General features: G+C 45.9%; 1 protein-coding gene across 1 annotated transcript in view; it reads left to right on the plus strand.

Moving 5' to 3' along the window:
* Positions 1 to 26,498, plus strand: part of ARK2C (arkadia (RNF111) C-terminal like ring finger ubiquitin ligase 2C) — a 128,988-nt gene that overhangs the window by 90,360 nt on the left and 12,130 nt on the right. Inside the window, exons 2-6 of the mRNA XM_054460470.1 lie at positions 9,480 to 9,795; positions 11,554 to 11,661; positions 23,522 to 23,651; positions 25,832 to 25,936; positions 26,242 to 26,337. Of these exons, the coding sequence (XP_054316445.1) occupies positions 9,480 to 9,795; positions 11,554 to 11,661; positions 23,522 to 23,651; positions 25,832 to 25,936; positions 26,242 to 26,337 (755 nt within the window). The remainder of the gene's footprint in view (positions 1 to 9,479; positions 9,796 to 11,553; positions 11,662 to 23,521; positions 23,652 to 25,831; positions 25,937 to 26,241; positions 26,338 to 26,498) is intronic.

A 26,498-nucleotide genomic window follows, 5' to 3' on the forward strand; every position in this document is an offset into this window, starting at 1 on the left:
CCTAGAGCCCTCAGACATGCCACCCCAGATTTCCTGGCCTCCAGATCTTCATCTGTAGAATGAAGGCTGCGTGATCTCTGCACTTCATTTAGCTAGGATATTGGAGGATTCCATGAAGAACTATGCTTCTTTACTAGCTAATAACTTCATCCTTACCTGTTCTAAGATAAAGAACTCTTTCTTCCTCCTTTCCCTCCTTCCTCCTTCTTCACTCTTCTCTCTCCACGTCCTTCCCTCTTTCTTTTCCTCTTTTCTCCAGTATCTCATTATCCTCCCATCTCAGAATATTTCTAAGAATATGCCTTTCTAAGAACAAAGGGCATTTACTGCATGGTACCTTCTCTGAAAACACTCACTTCACAACTTTATTGGAGGTAAAATTCATACACAGACAAAATGCCAAGTATAATGGCCTAAATGCCACAAATCAGATGGAGAGGAGAATTTCATCCACCTGGGAAGGTCTTGGAGGGCTCCCAGGGGAGTTAACATCTGCCCAGGATAGTCAAGGTTGGACAGGATGCAATGGTCTGGCAAAGCAGGGTGGCAGTGCCAGAGGACAGAGAATGGCTGTCAAGGGCCCAGAGGCAGGCAAGGCCCCTGGGGGTCTGGGAGAGATGAGGAAGGTCAGATACAGCAGTGAGAGAGAGCAAGGCTGGGAGGGGGATTTGGGCAGGGAATGGAATGCTCAGAACTGTGCTTTAGGAAAGTTAACATGGCAGCCATTTATTTGGAAGAGGGATTTCGAAGGTCAGCGCTGGTCCTTGTTTCTCCCTGCTTCCAGCCCACTTCAAATGCTGGGCATCACATCACAGCTCTGACGTGCCCATCTCAGGTCTGCTCTGTCCAGCTCTAGGACCCTGGCAGCGGTCACAACACTGAACACAAACATCTTCCCGGCGCTTTCTACTTTCTACTTAGCCTCCCCGTGAATAAGATGAGAGGCCTGGTCAGAAGCTATTTGAGGCCCCTGCCAGCAAAGAGATTTCAGCAGGTGTGTGGGATCAGCAGCATCACTGCAGGTCACAAGTCCAGGAAACTAGGGCCTGGAGAAGTCCATGGGGCTGTCCAGGTCTGACTGTGAGGGGAAGTGCCCTGGCCTTTGGGACGGAGACCTTACACCGGGTGACTCTGCCTGGCTTTGAAGACTTCTTGGTAGTGATGCCTTCCTCACTGGCCTCTGTGGGCAGAGACCTGCTTTTCAAAAGGCCGGCTTTCTTTGCTGGTTGTGTGGGCTTTTCAAAAAGGAGACAGCGCTGAACCCCGGCTGATGAGGCTGAGCCTCTCCAGCCCTGCGGCCGGCTGTCCTGTCTTCTTTCTCCCTGCCCCTCCCCGGTGCCTTTGGAGAGGGAGTCTTGGGCCTCCCGCTCCTTTCTGACCATCAGGGCCCTGCCTCCAGTGTCCTCTCCCTGTTCTGCCCCAACGCTGGGGAAGAGTAAGGCTGGCTCGGTAGCTGAGCACAGCGGGAAACCTGACACCTGAGAGCTGGTCTGGGGAGGCAGGAACTTGGGCTTCCAGGGAGCCCCAGAGAACCCCGGCAGGGTTTGGATCCCATCCTACTCTCCCAGGATCCCACATCCCTGGAGCAGGGAGAGCTGGCTCTGGTCAGCTGGGGGGCCTGCAACAGGGACCCTGCACAGACCTGTGCTTGAGGTGCCCACCAGCAGAAGGCCATTATCACTGGGGTGGCCCCGGGTGGGTGGCAGGCCAGGTCGAGATGTCAGGTGCCCTGTGGGGCCCTTCAGGCTGCCTGTTCTTCCCCTCCTTCAGCCCCTTTTTCCTTGGAGGACTGGAAGGCAGTGCCTCTCAGCCCTGGAGTCTTGAGGATGAAACTCCACTTTCCTCCAGAGCAAGTCCTGGGGCTGGAGCATCAGGACCTCTAGCTCGGTAGTCAGCCTTCCCTGAAGAAGCCTTTGCTGCCTTCCATGGTCCCTGGCATCTGACTTCTTGGCCTGGCTCTTTGCTCCTGCCCAGGCCCAGCCCTCACTCCACTCCCCTCATCTGCTGGCCAGAGGAGCCCCCGACTGCACCCAGTGTGTCCTCTTGGTGTTCTGGCCCTATTTCTGCACCATCCTTCTCCCTGGGAGACCCCCCGTCTTAGTCTGTTCTGGATGCTCTAACAGAAGGCCGTAGGCTGGGAGCTTATGAACAACAGAAATGCACTACTCACAGTTCTGGAGGCTGGGCAGTCCAAGATCAAGGTGTTGGCAGATTTGGTGTCTGGTGAGGGCCTGCCTCCTCATAGATGGCTCCTTCCCTCTGTATTCTCACTGGTGGAAGCAGCAAGCCAGCTCTTTGGGGCCTCTTTTATAAGGGCACTGATCCTATTCATTGGGTTTTATCCCCACGACCTGATCACCTCCCAAAGGCCCTGCCTCCTAAATCCATCACCTTGGTGGTTAGGATTTGAACATATGACTTTGGGGTAACACCAACATTCAGACCACAGCACTCTCTCACTGCTACCATATTTCACCAAGCTTCCTAACTCCCTGTGCTCTGTTCCCTTCTGCCCGTCCACATTTGGCTTTCAGGAAACACCTTGGTTCAAATTTCTACTTTGTTACTTATCAGATGAGAGTCCCAGGCAAGGCAGTGAGCCTTATAGAGACTCAGGGACCTTGTCACTGTTATCCCCACCCACCTTCCCCACTGCTCTCTGCTTCTCCCTTTCCTTTCCCTCCCCTATGGGTTCTTCTGTCCTCCTATCCACCCACTATCCAGCAGCCAGCAGTCCCCAGGCATTTGTGGGTCACCTATAGTGTGTACCATGTGTGCCAGGTGGGCGTCAGGTGAGCCTAGCACCTGTGGGTTCCCCCGTCCCAGCTGTACAGGGCTATCCTCAGCCCTGCACCCACCTCACTCAGGCCCCCATCCCCTGCTTTATGGTACAGCTCCTGGCCAGTTCTCAGGTGTACTCACTGTCCGTATCAACTCCAGAATTCTAAGATGCACATTTTTCTTCTGAAACGAATGTGTATCTTACCATTGATGTATTTATTTAATGTGGTGTTTGTTTGTTTCTGGGAGACCCTTCTTTCTCCCTACTCCCTAAAAATATTATTTAGCTCATAACGGGTCTTTCAACTGATGGCATTTTAGCCTGGGGAAATATGACAAATGCATAATGTAATCAGCGACATCTGGAGATTATTTTTTAACTTGAAGGAGTAACTCTAACAGGAAAAATTGCAGGTTGTCTACTAATGGGGTATTTGGGATGTCTGTTTTTCAGACATCACTGATCATTGATTTGTCATGGGCCCAGATATTCTATCCTGAGAGCTTCACTCCTTTGGTCTTAGGGACCAAACAGAGCAGCTGCTGCCTGGTACTGTTACAGACCCTACATGATTTAGGGCTGAGGAGAGGCCCCAGGGGGCAAGGTGGATGTTTCCACTTCTAGTTCCCTTCTCAGCAGGGTGTTGAGACCAAGAACCACTCTGGGGATGGAGACGGTGGAGGGAAGAAGCACAGCTTCCCAGAAGGGAAGTCAAAGGACCTTGCAGGTAGAAATTGCCTAGAATGTTACAGACAGCCAGGTACCTGTGCCCACCTCCCTCTGGCTGCCACCCCGGAGAGAAGGCATCTGCTCTCACTTCCCAGTGCGTCCGCTGGAGGGCACAGGTTGTAGGATGGTAGAAATCCCCCCAGGCTGGGGTGGTTGGTGCTCCTCCTAATGAGCCTCCAGAGAAACCTGAAGGCTCCTTGGATAGAGTGGGTATCCTCACGGTAGGAGGGGCTGCTGCGAGGCAGGCAGCTGCACGTTCGTGGCAGTGGGGGAGGCTCCACCAGGGCCCACCTGGGAGGGTACTGGCCAGCCCCGCCTGACCTGGCCTTCCCATGCCACAGCATCAAAACCCAGAGCCTACCTGGCCCCACTTGCCATTCTCTTTCCCATTCCATTTCAAACCAGTCTGCCTTCAACCAGCCTCAAACCCGCAGCCCCTTAGAGCCACGGAGCTTCCCTCACTCCCCACAACAATCCGTCAGACAAGCAGGTATTTACTGGGTGCCAGCACCAAGCCAGGTGCGTGGGGATCCAGAAACAGCAAAGACACGAAGCCCAGCCTGGTGGGGGCGGCCAGTGTGAAGAGACAGCTCAAGGTAGCCACTGCCAGGTGCCAAAGGAGTGGGAGAGAAGGGAGTTCTCAGAACTCAGAGGAGGAAGGCATCCCTGGGGCTGGTGGGCAGCGTGGTATTTCTGGAGGAGCTGAGAGGAGACACGGACCTTTCGAGATGGGAAAAGCAGCCAGGGAGATGGGAGCACAAACTCTCCAGTGGGAACGTGAGAGAAGTGTCCTCCTAATGAGTCTCCAGAGAAAGCTGAAGGCTCCTTGGTAGACCAGTGTGGACGGCTGGGGGAGGGCTTGGAGGGGTCTGTGGGAAACAAGGTGAATGTAGCTTTAACACCAGGCCAAGGGGAGGCCGGGCACAGTGGCTCACGTCTGTAATCCCAGCACTTTGGGAGGCCGAGGCGGACGGACCATGAGGTCAGGAGATCAAGACCGTTCTGGCTAACATGGTGAAACCCCGTCTCTACTAAAAATACAAAAATTAGCTGGGTGTGGTGGCAGGCACCTGTAGTCCCAGCTACTCGGGAGGCTGAGGCAGGAGAATGGCTTGAACCCGGGAGGTGGAGATTGTAGTGAGCTGAGATCATGCCACTGCACTTCAGCCTGGTGACAGAGCGAGACTCCATCTCAAAAAAATCAAAAACAAAAACAAACAAACAAAACCAGGCCAAGGGGTTTGGATTTCACCAGTAAGCAGTGGTCACTGCTCCACTCTATCAGTTAGGAAACTTGGCTGAAATGCTTTGCTCTGTGTAAGGAATTGGCTTTTTTCCTATAGAGTTGCACTGTCCAAAATGGAAGTCACTCACCTCCAGTGGCTCCTGGGCACTTGGAATGAGGCTAGGGCGAATTGACATGTGTGGCAAGTACAAAATAGCCACCAGATTTTGAAGACATAGTAAGAAAAGAAAAGAATTTTAAAAAGCTCAATAATTTTTTACATAGAATACATATTGAAATAACATTTTGGATATGATGAATTACAGAAACATATATTATTAAAATTAATTTCAACTGTTTCTTTTTTCTTTTTAAAAGGTGACTACTAGGAAATGTAAAATTCCCTATGTGGCCCACATTATAATTCTGTTGGATAGTGCTGGGTGAGAGTCTTGACAATACCTGTTTTCATCCCATTCTTTTCCTTTATAGTCATGCTTATCTTCTACTTCTCTTCTTTATCCCTCTGCTGTGCTTCCCTTTCCTTGCCCTCCTTCCCTCTGTCACACTGGCAGTCTCCTTCCCTTTGTCCTGTGTGATGGTAGACCATGGAGTAAGGGGAAGGGGGTCCGGTGCCGCTTGCTCATGCTGCAGCCCCCGGACTCACCAAAGCCAGAATCTATAAGGCAGAGAGGCCTGATTTATGGAAATCCTTGTGGGAATTAAAGTTCTAGATAATTCTTCTCTGGCTCACTTGCAGTCAGGCAGAAATTCTTTGGATTTTCATTTCTTTCTGCAAAGATTTATTTTAAAAAATTGATCAGTGACATGCACGTAATCTACAAGGCTGAACAGACTAGCATAAGACACATTGAGCCAAGCAGCTTTGGTCTGCCCTTTGCCCTCCACACCAGAGGCAAAATCCCTCAACCGCAGTGCGCTTTTAACTCTTCTTCAGGCATTTCTTTCCTGAAAGACATAAATTACCAAGCAAATTTACAACCAAAGATTAGATTTCTATTTGTCTGTTTTTAAATTTCTGATATTGCCTGTTATTCATATTGTGGAAGAAATGTCCTTTTCTGTTCTAATATAGCTTATTATTTGTTTTATTGTTAATATAGAAATGTTGTTTACTGTTGAGCCAAGTATAACATCATACAGGTAGTTACAGTTTCTTACACAACTTTTTCTTTTCCTGGTCATAATAATTGCCTCACTTTCTTTGGATTGTTTTGTTTTCCATAGCATTTTTACAAATTCTTACCAAACTCTCTATCACATTATAAAATTCCTTCAAATACTATTTTTTAAAATACTCTTTTTTTCCCCTTTCTTTTATTGAGATGGGGTCTTGCTATGTTGTCCAGGCTGGCCTTGAACCCCTGACCTCAAGTGGTCCTCCCGCCTTACCCTCCTAAGTAATCCCAAAGTGTTGGGATTATGGATGTGAGCCACTGTGCAGTAATACTATTTTCATGTATTTGTCACATTTGTCAGCAGTCCCATTGTTTCCAGTCCCCTCTCCTCTCCTCCAGATCTCCTCCCAGAGTCCCCGCCCTCCTGCTCCCCTGTGGAATGGCTGCAGAGGTCCCTGCGCAGCTGTAGCTGTGTGCTTGGGAAGCCTTCTACCTCTGTCGGGTGCAGCCTTATTTTGTTGTTCCTCTTTCTTGGTTTGTGTTAGTACCTTTTTGAGAAGGAGTGTTGAGAAGGTTAATTTTTTTTGAGCTCCTATATGTTTGAAAATGGCTTTATTCTACTCTCATACTTGATTAATGGTTTGGCTGGGCAGATAATTCTATATTGGAAATCACCCTTCCCCCTCAATACCTTGAAGGTAGCTGCTCTATTATTTTCAAGCTTCTGGATTCATTCTTGAAAAATCTCAAGCTATTCTGATTTCTGACCTTCATGGGACCTGTTGGATTTTTCTCTGGAAGGCTTCAGAACCACCTCTTTGCTCCTGTTGTTTGGACACTTCACAGGGAGATGTCTTTCGGGTGGGTTCTTTCCCCCATCCATTTTGCTGGGCACTCAGAGGCCTTTTCTATCTAGAAATGCAGACTTTCAGTTCTAGGAAACAGGCTTTGTAATTTTTGTTCCTAATTTTCTGCCTATCATTTCCTCCATTCTTTCTCTCTTTTTAGTGAAATGTGCAATTTCTGACTGGTTCCTTCAACGTTTGCATCTTTTTTCCTCCCATTCCCCATTTCTCTGTCTTCTCATTCTGGTTTCTGAGAGTCCCCAGCTTTGTCTTCCAATTGCCCTGTTGAATTTCTTTTCACCTCGTACATTTCTAATTGCCAAGAGCTCTTTTTCTTGTTTTCTCATTGATCCTTCTTCAAGAGCTTCCTGTTGTTGCATGGATCCAACATCTTATTTTCCTGAGGGTACGGATTATATTGTTTTGAAGTTTTTTCTAGCCCTTGCATTAACTCTGTTCCTCGAGTTCATTTTTTAAAAATTATTCTTTAAGTTCTGGGATACATGTGCAGAACGTGCGGGTTTGTTACATAGGTATACACGTGCCATTATGGTTTGCTGCACCCATCAATCCATCATCTACATTAGGTATTTCTCTTAATGCTCTCCCTCCTCTTGACCCCCACCCCTGGACAGGCCCCGGTGTGTGATGTTCCCCTCCCTGTGTCCATGTGTTCTCATAGTTCAACTCCCACTTATGAGTGAGAACATGCGGTGTTTGGTTTTCTGTTTCTGTATTGGTTTGCTGAGAATGATGGTTTCCAGTTTCATCCATGTCCCTGCAAAGGACATGATTCTCTGAGTTCATTTTTAAAAATTTGGTAGGTTCTCTTTCTCTTTTCACTTTGTAATCAAAAGACCGATCACTCTTAGGCTCTCTGTTCATGCCAAAGAGTAGGTCACTAAAGCTGTCTAGAATGTCTGTGTGCCTTGAGGGTGAGAATGGACTTTTCAATGAATGGGCTTCATTATAGAGTGGCCAGTTGGGGACCCAACGATTTATCTGGGGTGCTCTCAACCAGAAGTATCTGCAGAGCTCTTCCTGGGACCAGTGATTTTCTTTAGAGAAGCATCCCCCAGTTTCACCCTGGGGCTGTGGAGGGTGCAGGGGAGGGGCACACGCTTGGGTAACAGTGTTTTTGGCACCAAGTAGTAGAAGAGGAAAGGGATTCCAAAGTTCCATAGTCAGACTTTCACTAAATCCTGCTGTGTTTGTTAGCATGGTGCTGCACCCCTGCCCTCTCCTGCCTCGGGTCAACCCCCACTCCTATTGGAGCCTCTCTGGGAAGGAAAGTCACTGCCTTGCATGAGAAAGGGGAGAAGCCCTGGGCAGAATGGCTCCTTACACAGATTGCAATCAGTCTCCCTGTTCTCGGCTCTGCCCTTTCTCCTGCCTTCCAAAGTAGCCACTGCCTCCAATTCCTGACCCTTCCAGCATTGTGCAGCAAGACTCGTCCATTTCTTCTTGACCACTCCTTCGGTAGGTGCTTGGTTTTCAATTTCTCAGCTCTGCTAATTCCTCCATCTGCTTTCTTCTTCTTCCAAAAATGTGTTGACATCTGTTGCCTGCTGATGTCACCTTTCCTGTTCTCTGTCCTTGTCTGTTTATTGTCTCTATTCCTTTGTTCTCATTTTAGTGGGTATTGGGAGGAGCAGACATGTACTGAATCTGCCATGTTTAGCAGGAAGTTTTCTGTAAATCTTTCTGAAATGCCGGGTCTACTTCTTGGCCTCATTAAAGGCCTCCCTTTGGCACTTAGAGCTGGATTTTCACTTAGAATTTGTAAGGCTTTCTTGTCATCAAGCTCAATTTTATTTAGAAAGGGACTAGAGCTCGAATTGAATGTAGCCTGAACCCAGCTTATACCTGGACATGTTTTGCTTTTAAATAAATGATAATGTTATAACACATTATTTAACTATTACTTAAATTAAAAACTATTTCGTGTGATCTGAGTCTTTTTTTTCCTTAAAAGTGTATGCAAAACAACTTCTGGTTGTTTTATTCTCTGGGAATTAGGGTTCCATATGGATTGAGTCCTGGCTGGCCAGGCTTCAGTGAAATTCAGAGCTTGGCTAGGCTGGACTAACTTTTCTCCATGTGGCATCTTTAAAAAGGTAGTAGGGTCAGTGGGCTTGCATAGGAGTCTAATTCAAAAGGCCAAGCTTTAGGAACCTTAAAACTTTTAAACAAGTATGTTAATTATAAAAAGGATGTTTATGTATTCATTAAAGATACACTTCCCCGGCCAGGCGCGGTGGCTCACGCCTGTAATCCCAGCACTTTGGGAGGCCAAGGCGGGTGGATCACGAGGTCAAGAGATCGAGACCACGGTGAAACCCCGTCTCTACTAAAAATACAGCCGGGCGCGGTGGCGGGCGCCTGTAGTCCCAGCTACTCCGGAGGCTGAGGCAGGAAAGTGGCGTGAACCCGGGAGGCGGAGCTTGCAGTGAGCCGAGATCGCGCCACTGCACTCCAGCCTGGGCGACAGAGCGAGACTGCGTCTCAAAATAAATAAATAAATAAATAAAATAAATAAAAAATAAAGATACACTTCCCCCCTCCAGCAGGTACACACACACAGCCTTCACCTGGCTGGGTTAAAGATGACCACATGCCTCTAACAGTGATGACGCTGCTGTGTCCTAATGTAGGTCTTGAGCTTCACCAGCCCCAGGCTGCCCCGGGTGGGCACTAGGGTCAGTGTGGCGGCTGCTCGTGCTGGTCGTCATGGAGATGTCTCTGTCCTTGCCTTCCAGGTGCCCCCTTTCAAAGGTCTCAGCATCCTCACGCTACCTCCTGCCGCCATTTCCACCTGGGCCCCCCGCAGCCGCAGCAGCTCGCTCCCGACTTCCCGCTGGCCCACCCCGTGCAGTCGCAGCCAGGCCTCAGCGCCCACATGGCCCCGGCCCACCAGCACAGCGGCGCCCTGCACCAGTCGCTGACCCCGCTGCCCACCCTGCAGTTCCAGGACGTCACAGGTCCCTCCTTCCTACCTCAGGCCCTGCACCAGCAATACCTCCTGCAGCAGCAGCTCCTGGAAGCCCAGCACCGCAGGCTGGTCTCGCACCCCAGGTTGGTGCTGCCTGGGGCGGAGGTGGGGACCCGGATGGGGCCGGCTGAGGGGGCAGGGCCAGGGCGAGGGCGTGGGCAGGGCCAGTGCGAGGGCGTGGCCCGGGTGTGGCGGAGACGGGGGCGGGGCTACAGGCTCCTGGACTCCTGGCTTCTCTCCCTGGCCTGGCTGGCAGTCACCAACTGGGTCTCTCTAGGAAGTAGCTATTGTTTCAGAGGCATTCATTTCAGGCAGTGAGCACTGTCCTGACCTGACAGGGGCTCCCTCAGAAGCCAGTGTGTGTCCCCATTGCATCACCCAGGTGCAGGGTCGGGGACTGGGTAACTGGTGGTCGACGATCCTCACAGTGGACTCCTGCATGGTGCGGGAGGAAATTTGACTAGGGAACTCCTCATGTCCCCTCCAGCTTTATGACTGCCTGATTCTAACACCCAAGAACCCTAAAGAATACCGAAAGGAAATGGCTGTTTCCCACCCTCAAGAGCTCTCAAGAGCCCACGGTCTAGATAGAGTCCGGCTGCATATTAACAATTAGGAAACAAGCAGGGAGTAAAATTAGACAATTCTAATCAAATAGGTCTGGAGTGGTTGTGGGGCCCTGGGTAAGTCACTGCGCCTTTCTGAGCCTCAACTGTCAAGAGAAAGAGTTGGACAGTCAGTGGATCTCAAACTTTTTGATCTCAGGACTCTTCCATTCTTACAAATTAATGAAGACTACAAAGAGCTTCTGTTTATGTGGGTTTTGGCTATTGATGTTTACCATATTAAAAATGAAAACTAAAAAGTTTTAAATATTTATTAATTCTCTTAAAAATAACAACAAATTCATGTTAACACCAATAATATATTTTTATGAAAAATAACCACTATATATAAGTTTAGTGAGAAGAATGACTTTTTTTAAAACATATTTGCAAATCTCTTTAATGTGTGGCTTAATAGAAGGCAGCTGTGTTCTTATGTCTGCTTCTGCATTCATTCTTGCAGAATCTGTGTCATGTAGTTTCTGGAAAACCTCTCTGTTCATTTGTGACAGAATGAGAGTGAAAAGGCAAATAGCCTTATAGTATTATTAGGAAAATAGTTTTGACCTCTTGAACCACCTGAAAGGGTTGCAGGGACTCCCAAGGATGCTCGCAGCATACTTTGAGAACTGCTGGACTAGATCATCTCTAAGGCCCTAAGCATACATGACCATAGGGCTTGGGATGCTTGAGATGGAAGGTGAGTGCTGTAGGAGGTCAGAAGGAGAAGAGGTCACCATGATCTGGGATGTTCAAGGAGGCCTTCCTGGAGGATGAAGGCTTTGACCTGTGCCATGAAAGCTGAGAAGAGTGTTGAAAAAGGGTTGAGGAGAGGAGAAGAGTATGGTGGGAGTAGAGGGGTGCATAGAGCCTGTAGGAGGCGAGTCTGTGTGTCTTGCAGATGGCCCACCAAGGACAGGGGGAAGGAGAGGGGCAAAGAGGCAGAAAGTGTGGGTGGAGCCAGGTAATCTGCCACAGACACACCAAGGGAGAGACCTTCGCACAGTGGGCAGCCCGGAGACAGCCAGAGTTCCTGAGCTGCAGCCTGCTGTTCATCTGGGAAGCTTCCTTGGAGTTTGTCAAGAGTGGTGAAGCTCAGTGCTTGCTAGACTGCGGGTGTCTGAGCGGGGCTGCAAGAGTGGGGCACCCTCAGGCTGCCCCGGCTTCTCAGAGCTCCTGAGAACTAGTGGCCTGGGTAGCCCCTGACGTGAGGGCTCTCCATCCCTTCTGGTGCAGGCGGAGTCAGGAGCGTGTATCTGTCCACCCCCACCGCCTCCACCCCAGCTTCGACTTCGGCCAACTGCAAACACCTCAGCCCAGGTATTTGGCTGAGGGCACTGACTGGTGAGTCTTCAGGGCCCCTGGGGGAGGAAGGGAGGAAGGGAGGGAGGAGGGAGGTCTTGCCATATCCGTGGAGTTTCTGTTTTCCTTCACTTTGAATGGTGCAGGAGGCCTAGTTCTCAGGCCCCAGCCTTTGCCTCTGCTCCCAGCCACCCTCTGGGCCAGATGGTCCCACGTGAGCCTGGTTCTAGCAATTAGCTCAGATGTTACTGGGTGCTATTATGTGGCCAGCGTAGGACTCAGTGTTCATGGTCCTGCAGTGGGGGAGGGGGACAGGTATAGAAAACATTTCCCAGGCTCAGTGAGGGATATGAACCAGTGCTCCCTAGGGGGAGAGCAGAAAGGAGAATTCTGAGGAACTGGGTGGTCAGCAAGGCTTCCTGGAGGAGGTGCGTCTCAAGGGATCCACAGAGAAGTGCCAGGGCATGCCAGCAAGGCAGTGCTGGGTGGGGTAGCTGTGTAAACACAGGCTTACATTGCATCTTGAAGGATGGAGGCAAAGCCAGCCAGGTCGGAGGTCAGGACTGAGGAGGGGAGCTGGGGAGAGAGGTTGAAGGTGGTGTTGTTGCTGAGTCTTTGCAGATAATGGGCCCCTGAGTGATCTGCCCATAATTTCCCTCACTCAGGACAGACATCTTTGTTGTCTTGAGATGCAGGGTCACTTGGTTTTGGATCCTGGGTCCCACCCAATTCTGGATCTAGCTCAGAAGAGAGCTGATATTAATTAGAGTTGGATCAGAACCCTTGAAAACTTAAAAAGATGTGCAGTTCACTGACTATTTAGAGGTAAAAGGCATCATGCCCGCAAAGAGTTCAGGGAAAAAAAATCTATCTAATCTATCATCTATCTTCACAGAGGATTGTGTGTGGGTATATATGTGTGTGTGTGTGTGTGTGTGTGTAAGTATGTACATTGGCTGGGAGAGAGAAAGGGAGACAGAGAGAGAAGGAAATAGAAATGCAGTAAAACGGTGACGTTTGGGGAATCTGGGTGAAGGGTATACAGGAATTCTTTATGCTGTTCTTGCAACTTTTAGGTAAAAAATGTTTTTTTTTGTTTTTTGTTTTTTTTTAGAGTGTAAAATAATCTATCAATGGAAAAGGATGAATTATCTTAAAGATTGATGTGCCGTTGTGTCATTTTTCAGCCACTTGTCAGGCTTAGTCCAGGGTTGCTTTGGGAGCCCTTCCCATGCACACCCAGGAATGATTCCAGAGAATAGTTCCAGTCAATTGAATGCTAAGGGTGCTTCTAGGTGCAGGAAGTCGTGGCTTTCACATGTTCCATTTTCTTCAGCCCTTTGCTCATTCTCAGCTACACTCTCCGTTAAATTGAACAATTCCATAAAAGATAGATTGCACTGCAGCCAACTTCTGCCCAGCCTTTTCCAATTAGCAGATTCAAATTAGGAAGATTTAATTGCAATTTGGATTGAATTCTGTCCCTCAGCAGTCAAGTCAATTTCATTTAATTCAACTCAGCACACACGGAGTACTCAGGGCCCTTGCATATGGCTGAGTGATTGGAACACACACAAGGGCCTACAGGCAAGTGGGACTGAACAGGTGTCATAGGTGGGACTCATCCTGGGGAGATGGCAGGAGGAGCAGCACAGGTGCTGGCCCTGTCCTCAGCTTTCTTTATAGAGCCAAACCTCCTTGTCTTAATGATTTAAACCAGTCTGCATTCCTGACCCCTACCTGCCCCAAGAAACAGAAAGAAGGAGGCTCTGGGAGGCTGGTCCCTGCCCTAGCAGGGGATGCTAGGAGGCCCTGCCTAGAGGACCGCCTGGTCCACCCTTGGGCTCTTTCTGCTTGTTCTGTTCCCACTTCCCAAGTAGGATGCCGATTCTCCTCCCTTGTAATTAGCTCTGCTCCAGAGGGGGGCCAGCCTAGTGGCGCCGAGGGGTTTTGTGATTGATTGTGCTAACTGCATCCCAGCCCTCTTTTCTAGAGAGGCTGCTTCTGCCAGGAGATAGGCAGCCTGGTAATTGGATGGCAGGAAATGCATTATAGGAAGGGCTACTCTCATCCTCTGCAAGGAGCCCCGGGGGGGAGTGTGTCTGTTGCATCCCCCATCCCCTTTAGAGAACCATCAGAGACCACTGACTTCTGCCCTAGGTCATTCCAGAAACTGGGCTGCAAGCACATGTCCAGCCCCAATGTCATCCACCCACTGAGGTTACCCTGGCCTTTTTTCCTACTTTAGGATATCTTAACCCAACCCAAGCAGCTTCTCTCAGCTGGGAACCCTGGCCTGAGAGTGTGTGGAAGCCTTGGGGGATACATCCCAAACCCCTCTCTTTCTTGCCCATGCCTAATAACTTGATCCTGACCTTGAGCCGCAACCCAGGGCCTCAGTTCTTTTCACGCTTCTTCTTGGACTCAGTCCTGGCTTCTCAGTTCTAACTCTGCTCCCCATTGTGGACTGTACCCTGCTCTGTCATAGCTGCAGCCCTGCCCAGGCTGAGGTCTCTAAGTACCTGGGACCTGTGGGCAGAGGGTGGGTGGAGGGTGATCACCTCCAATTGTCCTTTCCCCTCCGGGCAACCTTGCCTCAGCAAAGCCCCCAAAGCTCCCTGAGCCTGGGGTCACCCATAGGATGGTGCTGGCACTTGTAGGGCCAGATTCTGGGAAGAACTTAGGGTCTGCACAGCAACCAGACCACACCATGTTCAAGAACATTAAAAGTGGAAAATAAGGTTCAGCGTGATGTTTAGATACAAAGGCCAAAAATGACACATTGGCACAAGAAATCTCCAAAACACAGTTCTGGGTTAACCCTGTGGCTTTAGGTCTGTGGGATATTCCTGTGACCCCTTTAGACACTTAGCAAGTTCTTACAGGCTGGTGGCAACAGCAAAGGCTGGAGACACTGCTGCCTTAGGGGCTAATTTCTCTTTGAGTCAGGTCCTGGTCCAGACTTCTTTAGGGTTTGAGGAACCACATCCCCTGTTGGGGTAGCCCAGATCCATGATGAGATGATAAGAGGGGCATCATGAGAGCCCACCCAGGCCCACCCAGGGCACACCATCCCACCCATTTGAGGGACAAGGTGCCTCTTGCTTTTCCAGTTAGCATTCTTGGGATTGGGGTGACTCTGTTGCAAGTTCCTTGGGACTTTGCTTTGGTAGAATTCCTTGAACATTTGTTTTGAATTTGTTGGGTTCCCTGAGACTTCTGGGTAAATGCTAAAAATCAGAGATTCTGCCACGTGAGGCAGTGCAATGGATTGAGCCCAGGCAAGGGTGTGAAACCCTGATGGTCCCAACCAGCCAGCCAAGGTCCATGAATAAGGCACTGTCCTTCTGCAGGCCTCAGATGGACCTGTGAATGTGAGGGGCTGACCTAGTGGATTTCTAAGTTTGCATCCAACTGGTTCCAAGAGTTTAGCTCATTTCCCAAGTGACAGGGTCATCATGAGCTGTTCCAGGGATTTGGGCTGATAATGGCTCTTTGCATCTGTGTAGTGCTCTGCAAAGAGTTTTCACCTGCATTTTCTCATTTGATGCTCCAACATTACCATGAGGAGCTACTGTTATCATCATCTTAGAGATGAGGCTCAAAAAGGTGAATTAGCTAGAGAGGGTCTCACAGCTAAGAAGGGATGGACTTGGGACAAGGACCTGGGTCTTCTGACAGCTGCTGCTGTTCAGGCTGTGGTGTGCATGGAGCCTGTGAGAGTGACTGGCAGTCCTTCCTGCCCATAGCAGCTGGACCTGGGCTGTGCAAAGAGGAGGATGGGGCCAGATGCCAAGGACCATCAGAGACCATCAGAGAGCTCCTGCCAACTCTCCAGGGCTCATACTCTCATGAGCATAACCCAGGGAACAGGAATAAGACTCCCTTGAAGGCTGATGGCTTTGTTGGGTTTTTCCCTCAGAAAGATCTCAGATGACATTGCAGGGCAATGTGTAGCCAAACCCAGGCTGTGTGGGATCCAGGCTCAGTAGCAGCAGGCACAGTGGGAGCATAGGAAGTTAGTGATCAGGGCCTGCTCGCAGCAACATGAGGAGGGGAAGTCTCAGAGTCCCATGCCTCCTGCCATCTCACTCCTGTAGGATCTGAGGTTGAACTTTTTGAGGCCCTGGCATTCCTCTCAAGGGTGCTTTTAGGGCCTAGCTTCACTTTCCCAAAGGGAAGCTGTGTCCTAATTACCAGGGACCGCTTCAATGTACACAGCACACTGCAAGAAGCGACTGCTCGCAGCATATTTTCTCTAATAAATGCCACAAGTTTCCATGCATGCTTTTGGTATTTCTGAAGTAGGTGCCCATAGAGATAAAACTTGGACATAGTGGATGTTACCTTTGCACAATAGAGAAACTTTTTTATTAAGAAAACCCTTTTTATTATAGAAAATATCAAACAATAAAAAAAATAAGAGAATAGTATAATAAATTCACACATATATGTCATCCAGCTATGACATCAACTCATGGCCAGTTTTGTTTTTGTTTTTTTTGTTTTTTGTTTTTTTTTTTTTTTTGAGACGTAGTCTCACTCTGTTGCCAGGCTGAAATAAAGTGGCGCGATCTTGGTTCACTGTAAACTCTGCTTCCCAGGTTCAAGCGATTCTCCTGCCTCAGCCTCCTGAGTAGCTGGGACTACAGGCGCGCACCCCACACCCAGCTAATTTTTGTATTTTTAGTAGAGACAGGGTTTCACCATGTTGGCCAGGATGGTCTCGATCTCTTGACCTCGTGATACGCCCGCCTCGGACTCCCAAAGTGCTGGGATTACAGGCATGTGCCACCACGCCCACATCTCATGGCCGGTTTTACTCATCTTTGTTCTCTCACTTCCCCAGTCCTGATATTACGGTAGTCTCCATTACCTGTGGTTTCACTTTCCAGGGTTTCAGTTACCCATGTAAACCACGGTCTGAAAATATTACAGCATTTTGAGAGACTGAGAGAGAGAGAGAGACCATATTCACATAATATTTTTTGCAGTATATTGTTACAATTGTTCTATTTTGTTATTGGTTATTGTTAGTCTCTTACTGTGCCTAATTTATAAATTAAGCTTTATCATTGGTATGAATATATAGTATAGGAAGAAACATAGTATATATAGGATTCCTTATTATCTGCAGTTTCAGGCAGCCACTGGTGTCCTGGAATATATCCCTCACAGAAAAGGAGAAACTGCTGTATTGGAAACAAATCCAGGCATCGTATTATTTCATCTGTAAATATTTTACTACATATCTTAAGAGATAATGACTCTGCTTTTTCACATCCTTACTTTGATACCACTATTAACACAAAGAAATTTAATAATAATTTTTACTATAATCATATATCTAGCCAGTATTAAAATTTCTCTGTTATACTTTGTATCAATCAAGATCCAAATAAGTTTTATACATTGTGATTGGTCGATATGTCACATAAGTCTCATTTAATCTACATGTTCCTGGATTCAAATTGCTAAAATTTTGTTAAGTAACTTTTACATCTTTGTTCATGAGTAATATTGGTTTATAGGGTTTTCTTTTTCCTTGAAATGCCTTTGTCTGATTTTTGTATTGGTGTACTGCTTGCCTCATTGAATGGTTTGGGAAGTGTTTCCTCATCTACTTTCTGGAAGAGGTTGTGTAGGATTGGTATTATTATTTTTAATTAATTAATTAATTTTTAGATACAGGGTCTTGCTCTGTCACCCAGGCTGGAGTGCACCTTGGCTCACTGCAGCCTCGATCTCCTGGGCTCAAGTGATCCCCCTGCCTCAGTCTCCCAAGTAGCTGGGACTATAGGTGTGCACCACTGTGCCCAGCTAACTTTTTGTTTTTTAAATTTTTGTGGAGACAGAGTCTTGCTACGTTGCCTAGGCTGATCCTCAACTTCTGTGCTCAAGCAGTCCTCCCATCTCACCTCCCAAAGTGCTGGGATTACAGGTGTGAGCCACTGTGCCCAGACCCAGGCTGGTCTTAAACGCCTAGGCCCAAATGATTCTCCTGCCTCAGCCTCCAATGTAGCTGGGATTACAGGTGTGTGCTACTGCATCTGGTAATTTTGGTAATTTGTCTTTAAATAAATTTTCTCATTGAATTGGATGTACTGGCATAAGGCTATTCATAATATTTTCTTATCGTTTTAACATCTGGAATCTGTAATAATGCTCCCTCTTTCATTCCTCATATGAGTAATTTGTATGTTCTTTCATTCTTGATCAATCTAGATAGAAATTTAATCATTTGTACTACTCTTTAGAAAATAGCCTTTGATCAGGCCAGGCGTGGTGGCTCACGCCTGTAATCCCAGCACTTTGGGAGGCCGAGGCAGGCGGATCATGAGGTCAGGAGATCGAGACCATCCTGGCTAACACGGTGAAACTCCGTCTCTACTAAAAATCCAAAAAATTAGCCAGGTGCAGTGGCAGGCGCCTGTAGTCCCAGCTACTCGGGAGGCTGAGGCAGGAGAATGGCATGAACCGGGAGGCGGAGTTTGCAGTGAGCCTGGGTGAAAGAGCGAGACTCCGTCTCAAAAAAAAAAGAAAAAGAAAATAGCCTTTGATCCCATTATTTGTTTTTTATTTCACTGATTTATTTCACTGATTTCTGATCTTGATTTTATCATTTCCTCTCTTCTACATATTCTGGGCTCTAGCTTCTTAAGGCGTAAATTTAGATCATGACTTTGGGTTTTCTTTTCTAATGTAAGCATATAAAACTGAATTTTTCTTTAAGGACTACAAACTTTCTAGTTAGCATTATGAATTCTTTTTGACCCTGGGTAATTTAGAAGTTTTTAATTTAATCTTTGAAAAATTTGGGATTTTGCAGACTTTTTTTTTGTTGTTGATTTCTAATTTAATACCAGTGTGATCAGAAACCATACTCTGTGTAACTCTAATCCTTTTACATTTATTGAGACTTGTTTTATGGTCCGGCATTTATACTATCTTAGTAAATGTTCTATAAATATTTTTAAAAAGCATATATTCTACTCTTATTGGATGGAGTATTCTATAAATGTCTGTTAGATCAAGTTAGTCGATAGTATCGTTCAGGTCTTTTATATTCTTACTGATTTTTTTTCATGAATTATTCCATGAATTATAAAGGAGGAGGGTGGATGTCTAGAACTCTAATTATGAATTTGTTTTCTTTCAGTTCTGTCAGTTTTTGCTTCACTTATTTTGACTTATGTATATTAGGATATTAAAAGGATTGTCATTTTTCAAGATGAATTGATCCCTTTATTATTATGAAACATCCTTCCTTATCCTTGGTAATATCCCTTGGTTCAAAGTCTACCTTGTCTGATGTTAACATAGCCATTCCAGCTTTCTTCCAGTTAGCGCTTACAGGGTATATCTCTTTCCCCCTTTTACTTTTAACCTAGTATCTACATATTTATATCTTGAATGGACAGCATATAGTTGGCGATTGTTTTACAGTTGACAATCTCTGTTAATTGGGGTGTCTAGACCATTTGCATTTAATGCAATTGTCTACATGGTTGGAATTACATCTGCCATCTTGCTCTTTGTTTTCTCTTTCTTCCATCTGTTTTGTTGTTGTTGTCATTTTGTTGTTTTTCTTTTAAAATTTCTGTCTGTTTTTGCCTTCTTTTGGATCAGTTGAGAATTTTTAGTATTAAATATTGGTTTAATAATCATACCACTTTATTTTATCTTATTTTATTTTGGGAATTCACTAGGTTTACAATATGCCTATTTAGCATATCACACTCTACCCTAAAATAGAATTATATACCGTTTTGTGTGTAATGCAAAACTCTTAAAACAGTATACTTCCATTACCCCTTCCCATCCTTTGCTACTTCTTTGGTAGGTTTTATCTCTATGTATGTACAATTACCAAAATACATTGTTATCATTTTTGCTTTAAACCAGTGGTTGGCAAATTATGGCCTGTGAATCAAATCTTGCCTGCTCTCTGTTCTTGTAAATAAAGTTTTAATGGAACATAGACACATCTATTTGTTCACCTATTGTTTATGGCTGCTTTTGCACCTCAGTGGACACTTGAGTAGTTGTGACAGAGACTGTACGGCTTTTGAAGCCCCAAATAATTACTATTTATGATCCTTTACAGAAGAAGTTTGCCAATCTCTGCTTTAAACAGTCAACTTTTAAAGACAATTTTTCATAGGAAAAATAATTTTTTATATGTCCCATATAATTATCATTTCTGGCACTCTTTATTCCTTTGTAGAGATCTAAGTTTCTGTCTGGTGTTATTTTTCTTTAGTTTGAAGAACTTTTTAAAACAGTTCTTGTAGTAACAGTCTCCTGGCAGTGCACTCTCTCAACTTTTTGAAAAAGTCTTTATTTCACTGTCATTTAAAAATATATTTTTTCTAGATATATATTTCTAAGTTTACAGTTTTTTTTCCCTTCAGCAGTGCAAAGGTGCCATTCCTTTGTCTTCTGGCTTGCTTTGTTGTCGATGGGAAATCTATGATTGTTCTTACCTACGTTCTTCTATGTTGAATGGGTCTTTTGTTCTTTCACTATTTTTAAGATCCTGTCTTTATTACTATTTTTCAGGAATTAGATTATTGTGTCCCTTGGAGTGGTTTTCTTTGTGTTTATCGAACTTTTTGGATCTGTGAATTTATAGTTTTTATTAAATTTGGAAATATTTCAGCCATTTTTTCCCTAAAATATTTTTTCTGTCATCTACCTTCCATTCCCTCTTTTTGGGTCTTTACTTACCTGTATGGCTGACTGCTTGATATTTTTACTGAGATTGTTAATTTTTTAGTCTTTTTCTGATGGTGTGCTTCATTTTGGATTATTATTATTATTATTCAGGATTTCATTCTGTCACCTAGGCAGAAGTGCAGTGGTGGCATCACAGCTCATTGTAGCCTCAACTTCCTGGGCTCAAGTGATCCTTCCACCTCAGCCTCCTGAGTAGCTGGGACCAGAGGACACACCACCATACCCAACTAATTTAAACATTTTTTTTTTTTTTTGTAGACGTGATATCCCACTATGTTGTCCGGGCTGGCCTCAAACTTCTGGGCTAAAATGATCCTCCTGCCTTGGCCTCCCAAAATGCTGGGATTAGAGGCATGAGCCACTGTTCCTGGCTCATTTTGGATTATTTTTATTGTTGTGTCTTAAAGTCACTAATCTTTTCTTTTGTAGTATCTAATCTACTGTTAATCTAACCCAGTGAATTTTCTATTTCAGACATTGCATTTTTCATCTCTAGAAGTTCCACTGGCATCATTAAAATATCTCCTCTTCTATATATTTTACTCTTCTCTGTTTTCATGTTTTCTTTTGTATATTTGAATATGATTATAATAGCTATTTTAGTATCCTTGTTGTTATTTCTGTTTCATAGTTGTTTCCATGGATTGATTTTTCACCTGATTCTGGGACATATTATCATTTTTTTGGCATGTCTAGTAATTTTTTATTGAATGATGAACATCATTTATGAATAATTGTGGATTATACACTGTTAAGTAGTTATGTTTGTTTTATCCATTTAGAGAGTGTTAGGCTTCGTTCTGGTAAGCAGCACTTGCAGTTCAGTTTCATCCTTTTAAGGCTTGCTTTTAAGTCTTCTTCCAGCAGGACTAGAATATCCCTAGAGTAGATACTACTCTAGATCTGCCCGAATAAAACTCATAAATAAGTCTCAAAAGGCTCTTCTGGGGTCTCTGTTGTATGACCAAGGACTCTCTGCTCTGGCTGACTGGAATATGAATCTTTCCCAGCACTGTCTAATCTCTGGGAACCCACTATACCTTGGATACTCTTTGTTTAACCTACTATAATTTCACCCCATGTATGCAGATCTTAGTATTCAGTAGAGACTCAAGGGGATCTCTGTGCAGATTTCTGGAGCTCTCCTTCTATGTAGCTGTCTCTTCTCTCCAAATCATGGTACCACAGCTTTCAGAGACCTCAGCCTCCTGGAAATAAGATCTCTGAATCCTCAAATCATTAAGATCGTCATGCTCTGCTTAGTTCTTTCCCTGCTCATGGTCTGGAATGTGCCTTCATGCAAAAAACTAGGGAAGTTGCAGGGCTCACATCATGTGTTGTCCTTCTATTGATAACAGTCTGCATTGCTTGTTATGTAATGTCTGAAAACAGAGATTTCATATATTCTGTTCAGCTTTCTAGTAGTTTAAAGTGGAAAGGTAAACTTAACTCCTGTTAAACTATCACCAGGAGAAGCGGAAATTCCTTTAATACTCCTCCATATCCTTTTTTTTTTTTTTCTCCAATGTATTTGTTGAAGAATCCAGGCTGTTTTCCCTGTAGTTTCCCCTTACCTGGATTTTGCTGGTTGCATTCTGGTATTGTCACTTAAGATGTTCCTTAGTTTCTTGTATTCTCTGGACCTTGGCACCGAGATTAAGGCTTGAGTAGATTCAGGTTCAACTCTTATTTCTTGGCAAAAATACTTCGTAGGTGATATTGTATTCTTCCACCAGAAAGCACTTACTGTCTGGTTGTTGCTTCTTTTGTGATGTTAGCAACAATCAATGATCTTTGCTTAGATCCTTTATTTCTTTAGGGGAGGCAAAATGATGACAAAAATTCAAGAAAAATTCAATCATCCCTTATTCATTTATTAGCTGAAAAACTTTTATAAAGAGAAATTTCCACTCATCAAATATTTGATTACCTAGAAATACAGTAAGAAAAGAAAGGCTTCTTTTCATTTATTTACTAGTTTTCAAAATGAAGAGCTGGCTGGGTGTGGTGGCTCATGCCTGTAATCTCAGCACTTTGGGACGCTGAGGTGGATGGATCACTTGAAGTCAGGAGTTCAGGACCAGCCTGGCCAACATGGTGAAACCCCATCTCTACTAAAAATACAAAAGTTATCCGGGCGTGGTGTGGTATGCCTGTAGTCCCAGCTACTTGGGTGGCTGAGGCAGGAGAATTGCTTGAACCTGGAAGATGGAGGTTGCAGTGAGCCGAGATCGCACCACTGCATTCCAGCCTGTGTGACAGAGTGAGACTCCATCTCAAAAAAAAAAAAAAAAAAGGAAAAAAAAAAAAAAGAAAGGTAAAGAAGAGTTTGTTCTCCAGCATCCTTTGAAGGGGACCAATTTTCTAGGATCATTTCATGCGCATGGATTTAAACAATTTTTATTTATTTCCATCTCTCCGGCAGTTATGCTTGTCAACCTGCACATTGTCCTCACTCTGGCCAGTGGGAGCCTCTTCAGGACGGCTCCTGAGGCCTTTTGCTGTCACCCTAGTAGTGTTTTGATAGCTCTCTTGTTTCCAGTTATGACAAGATGTTTCCATCTCATCTTGTGCATTTTCTCTCCAGATCTGAAATTGGCCATTTTCCAAATTAGCCATTGGTTCATCCTCAGTGCAATTCATCAATTAATTAGTTTTTAAGAAAAATGAATTTTCCTATATTTTTAGGAGTGGGTTGCGGTGGGCCAGGATAAGCTGTCTGGCCTGTAGGTCTAGGTGTAGAGGTCTCTCTCGTTGTTTTCTCAAAGCGGTAAAAATACAGCCTCGGCTCCCTCCTCCACTTTTATCTGAACCTTGTCTTTCCCTTACTCGGTGCCTCTGGCTTGCTCGATTTAGATTCTTCTTTCAGCATTTCTCTTAGGATGGACTTTGTCTTGGGAGGGAGCTTTGGTCCCCTAGTTTAAAGAAGTTTCATAGAGCCTGGATTGCTCTAGTTCCTTCAGACCTTTCAGAGTCCTTTCCTTATCTGGGTCTCCGTTTCCTTCCCTCTAAAGAGAGAGGAAAGGCTGGGAGACGTAAAGTTCGTTGCAGCTCCGGCAGGGTGTCACTCCAATTCTACTCCATAGGCTTGATGTCTGAGGTCCCTTCTCTAACCTGGCTAAATCACACCACCCTATGGTTCACTAAGGCTGTTTCCCTGCAGGGATCTCAGTGTGGATGCTGGCTTGAGTCCTGCTCAGTTCCAGGTGCGGCCCATCCCTCAGCACTATCAGCATTACCTAGCCACTCCTCGAATGCACCACTTTCCCAGAAACTCCTCCTCCACGCAGATGGTAAGTGAAAGAAAATGAACTCCTTTGCGCCTATTGAGTGCCAGTGGTGGTCTGAGGCCTGCGCTTCCCTGTGCCCGGCTCCTACATGGCCTGGCTCCCCTGTGCCCCGGCTTCCACATGACCCAGCTCACCTGTGTGGCAATTCCCCATGCCCTGACTCCCTTGTGCCCTGGCCTTCTTGTGTCTTGGCTCTCTGGCAGATCAACAGCTACCCACTCTTCCCAGCTTCTATTCACACTCTGGCTTTATGGGGAATGAAAGGGAACCTGCTGGACTGGAAGCTGGTTCTGCTGAGGGGAGTAGGAGTGGGCACTGGAGGAGTGGAAAGGGGCAGGGTGGCAGGGTGTGGTCTGTGGGTAAAAGGCTCAGGGATAAGATCAGGCAGAGTAGACCTTGCACTTCATGTGGCCTCATTTAGTTTCCTGTGGTCAGTACCTCCCTAGGCTTTGGCTTCACTAATCTGTGAAATGGAAATGAAGATGCCTGCCTCGCCCATCTCACAGGGCTGGTGTGAGGATCAAAAGAGATCCCAGTGGGAGCTCTTGGGCCTAGCCTGCCTATCCAGTTCTGCCTTTTTCAGAGGGCAGGCCTTCTTGTGGCTGCAGAGTGCCGAATCATGGGTCAGGCTGGCTTTGGGGGCCTTTGGACTCCTGACATTGCAAGCTGCATGGAATTAAAATGAAGATATTCCATGAAAGCAGCAAAAGCTTGATTGAAAATCTTATTTCCAGGCAACTTCACTTTGCTGCCCTAAAGCATAATTCCACCTTCCAACCCTTGTCTCTGTCACTAACCACTCAGCTCCTCAGTCTCCTTATTTGTATAATAAGGAACTTACATGAGTAATTTTTGGAGTCCTTGTATGCTCTGAGGGTCCATGCTTTGTGTATGAAGCACCATCTCTTAAGAATAAAGAAGCAAGCATTTATTGAGCACTTACTACATACCAGGCACTGTTCTAAGCACTTCATGTAGATTATCCCATTAATCCTCTCAAAAATTCCCACAAAAGAGTATTATCCTGATTTTAAAGATTGGAAAACTGAGGAATAGAAAGGCTAAGTAACTGGCCCTGGGACATACAGTGAGCAAGTGGAGGAGCTGTGATGGAAACTCCTCTCTGACTCATAGCCAGGGCGAGGGAAAGGCGAGTGAGGCAGGCCATGCCAGAACAGAGTCAGACTCTGTCTTTATTTAAAATATTGATATTTTGCTCAGCATGGAGGTTTTTTTGCATTTATTTGACTTTAAAAAACATTGCATTAAAATATTATTGATCTTTATTACTGAGGCTTTTGGTGGCCCTTTAAATTTTGTGCCCCCACCTTGGTGCTGACACAAACCCAAGCCTTGAACCATCAAGCTTCTCTTGGAGGCAGTGCAGAGTAGGGGTGATATGGTTTGGCTCTGTATCCCCACCCAAATCTCACCTTGAATTGAATAATCCGCACATGTCAAGGGCAGGACCAGGTGGAGATAATTGAATCATGTGGGGGCAGTTTCCCACATGCTTTTCTTATGATAGTGAGTGAGCTCTCATAAGATCTGATGGTTTTACAAGGGACCGCCCTATTCGCTTGTCACTCATTCTTTCTCCTGCTGCCCTGTGAAGAGGTGCTTTCCACCATGACTGTAGGTTTCCTGAGGCCCTCCAACCATGTGGAACTGTGAGTCAATTAAACCTCCTTTCTTTATAAGTTACCCATTCTTGGGTATTTCTTCATAGCAGTGTGAGAATGGACTAAACCAAAAGGTGAAGGGAATGGACTCTGCCACCCAACTGCCTGGGTTTGAAATCCTGGTTCTGTCCCTTGGTTGCATAACTTGAGCCAGTTACATAATCTATTGTACCTCATTTACCCCATCAGTAAAATGGGGAGAGTAATAGCACCCACATTATACATCAGGTGAGATAATTCAATTAGTCAATTAAGTGCTTAGAACAGTGCCTGCCATGAAGGTTAGTTGTCACTTTATTAATTCTGTTATTCCTTCTGGGGCTTGTCCAGGCAAAGCTTGGTTCTTGATGAAAGAAAAGGGACATAAGAGCAGGAAACACAATACTTCTGCCCACAGCATCTCAGGGTGTACTGAGTGGGTTACAGGTGGAGAAGTTGCATGCTGGGCTCATGGAGAAACCTTGAATCCTTGCTCTATCCAAGGCATTTTCTACCCAACAGGTCGTCCATGAAATCCGAAACTACCCTTACCCTCAGCTTCACTTCCTTGCTCTCCAGGGACTAAATCCCAGCAGACACACCTCCGCCGTACGGGAGAGCTATGAGGTATGTTGCTCTGTCTGGTACCAACTGGGTTGGTGGAGATGCCATTATTATTTATCATCCCTTTTCCCTCCCCACCTCTGCTGGCGAGTAGGGTATGGGTGTCAGGAAGTTTCAGGGTCAAGAGTAAGAGAGAGAAGAAGGGAGAGCCAGTAGAGATATTGCAGTCTTTCAGCATCAGAAGAGTTCTTCCTGATAGCTATGTGAATGCTTCCTGCTCATGTCTTCCAGCTCCCCAATCCATATCCTGTGTGCATGTGGGCATTTATACATGCTGAGCACACATGTGCACATTTTTCTCTTTCCAGGAGCTGCTGCAGCTCGAGGACAGGTTGGGTAATGTGACTCGGGGAGCTGTACAGAACACCATTGAGAGGTTCACCTTCCCCCACAAGTATAAGAAGGTGGGTCTGCCAGCAGGCCAGCCTGCATAGTCAGGGAATGGGGAAGGGGGGTTGTCTAATTGACTCTGGCCTGGTTGTTCGCAGAGGGGTGCAGTCCAGATTCTAGAAACCTTTGCTCTGGTTAGATGCTCTAAAGCTGTAATAACTTCCCAGGGTCATGT

The sequence above is a fragment of the Pongo pygmaeus genome, chromosome 17, assembly GCF_028885625.2.
Source record: "Pongo pygmaeus isolate AG05252 chromosome 17, NHGRI_mPonPyg2-v2.0_pri, whole genome shotgun sequence".
Taxonomy (NCBI): domain Eukaryota; kingdom Metazoa; phylum Chordata; class Mammalia; order Primates; family Hominidae; genus Pongo; species Pongo pygmaeus.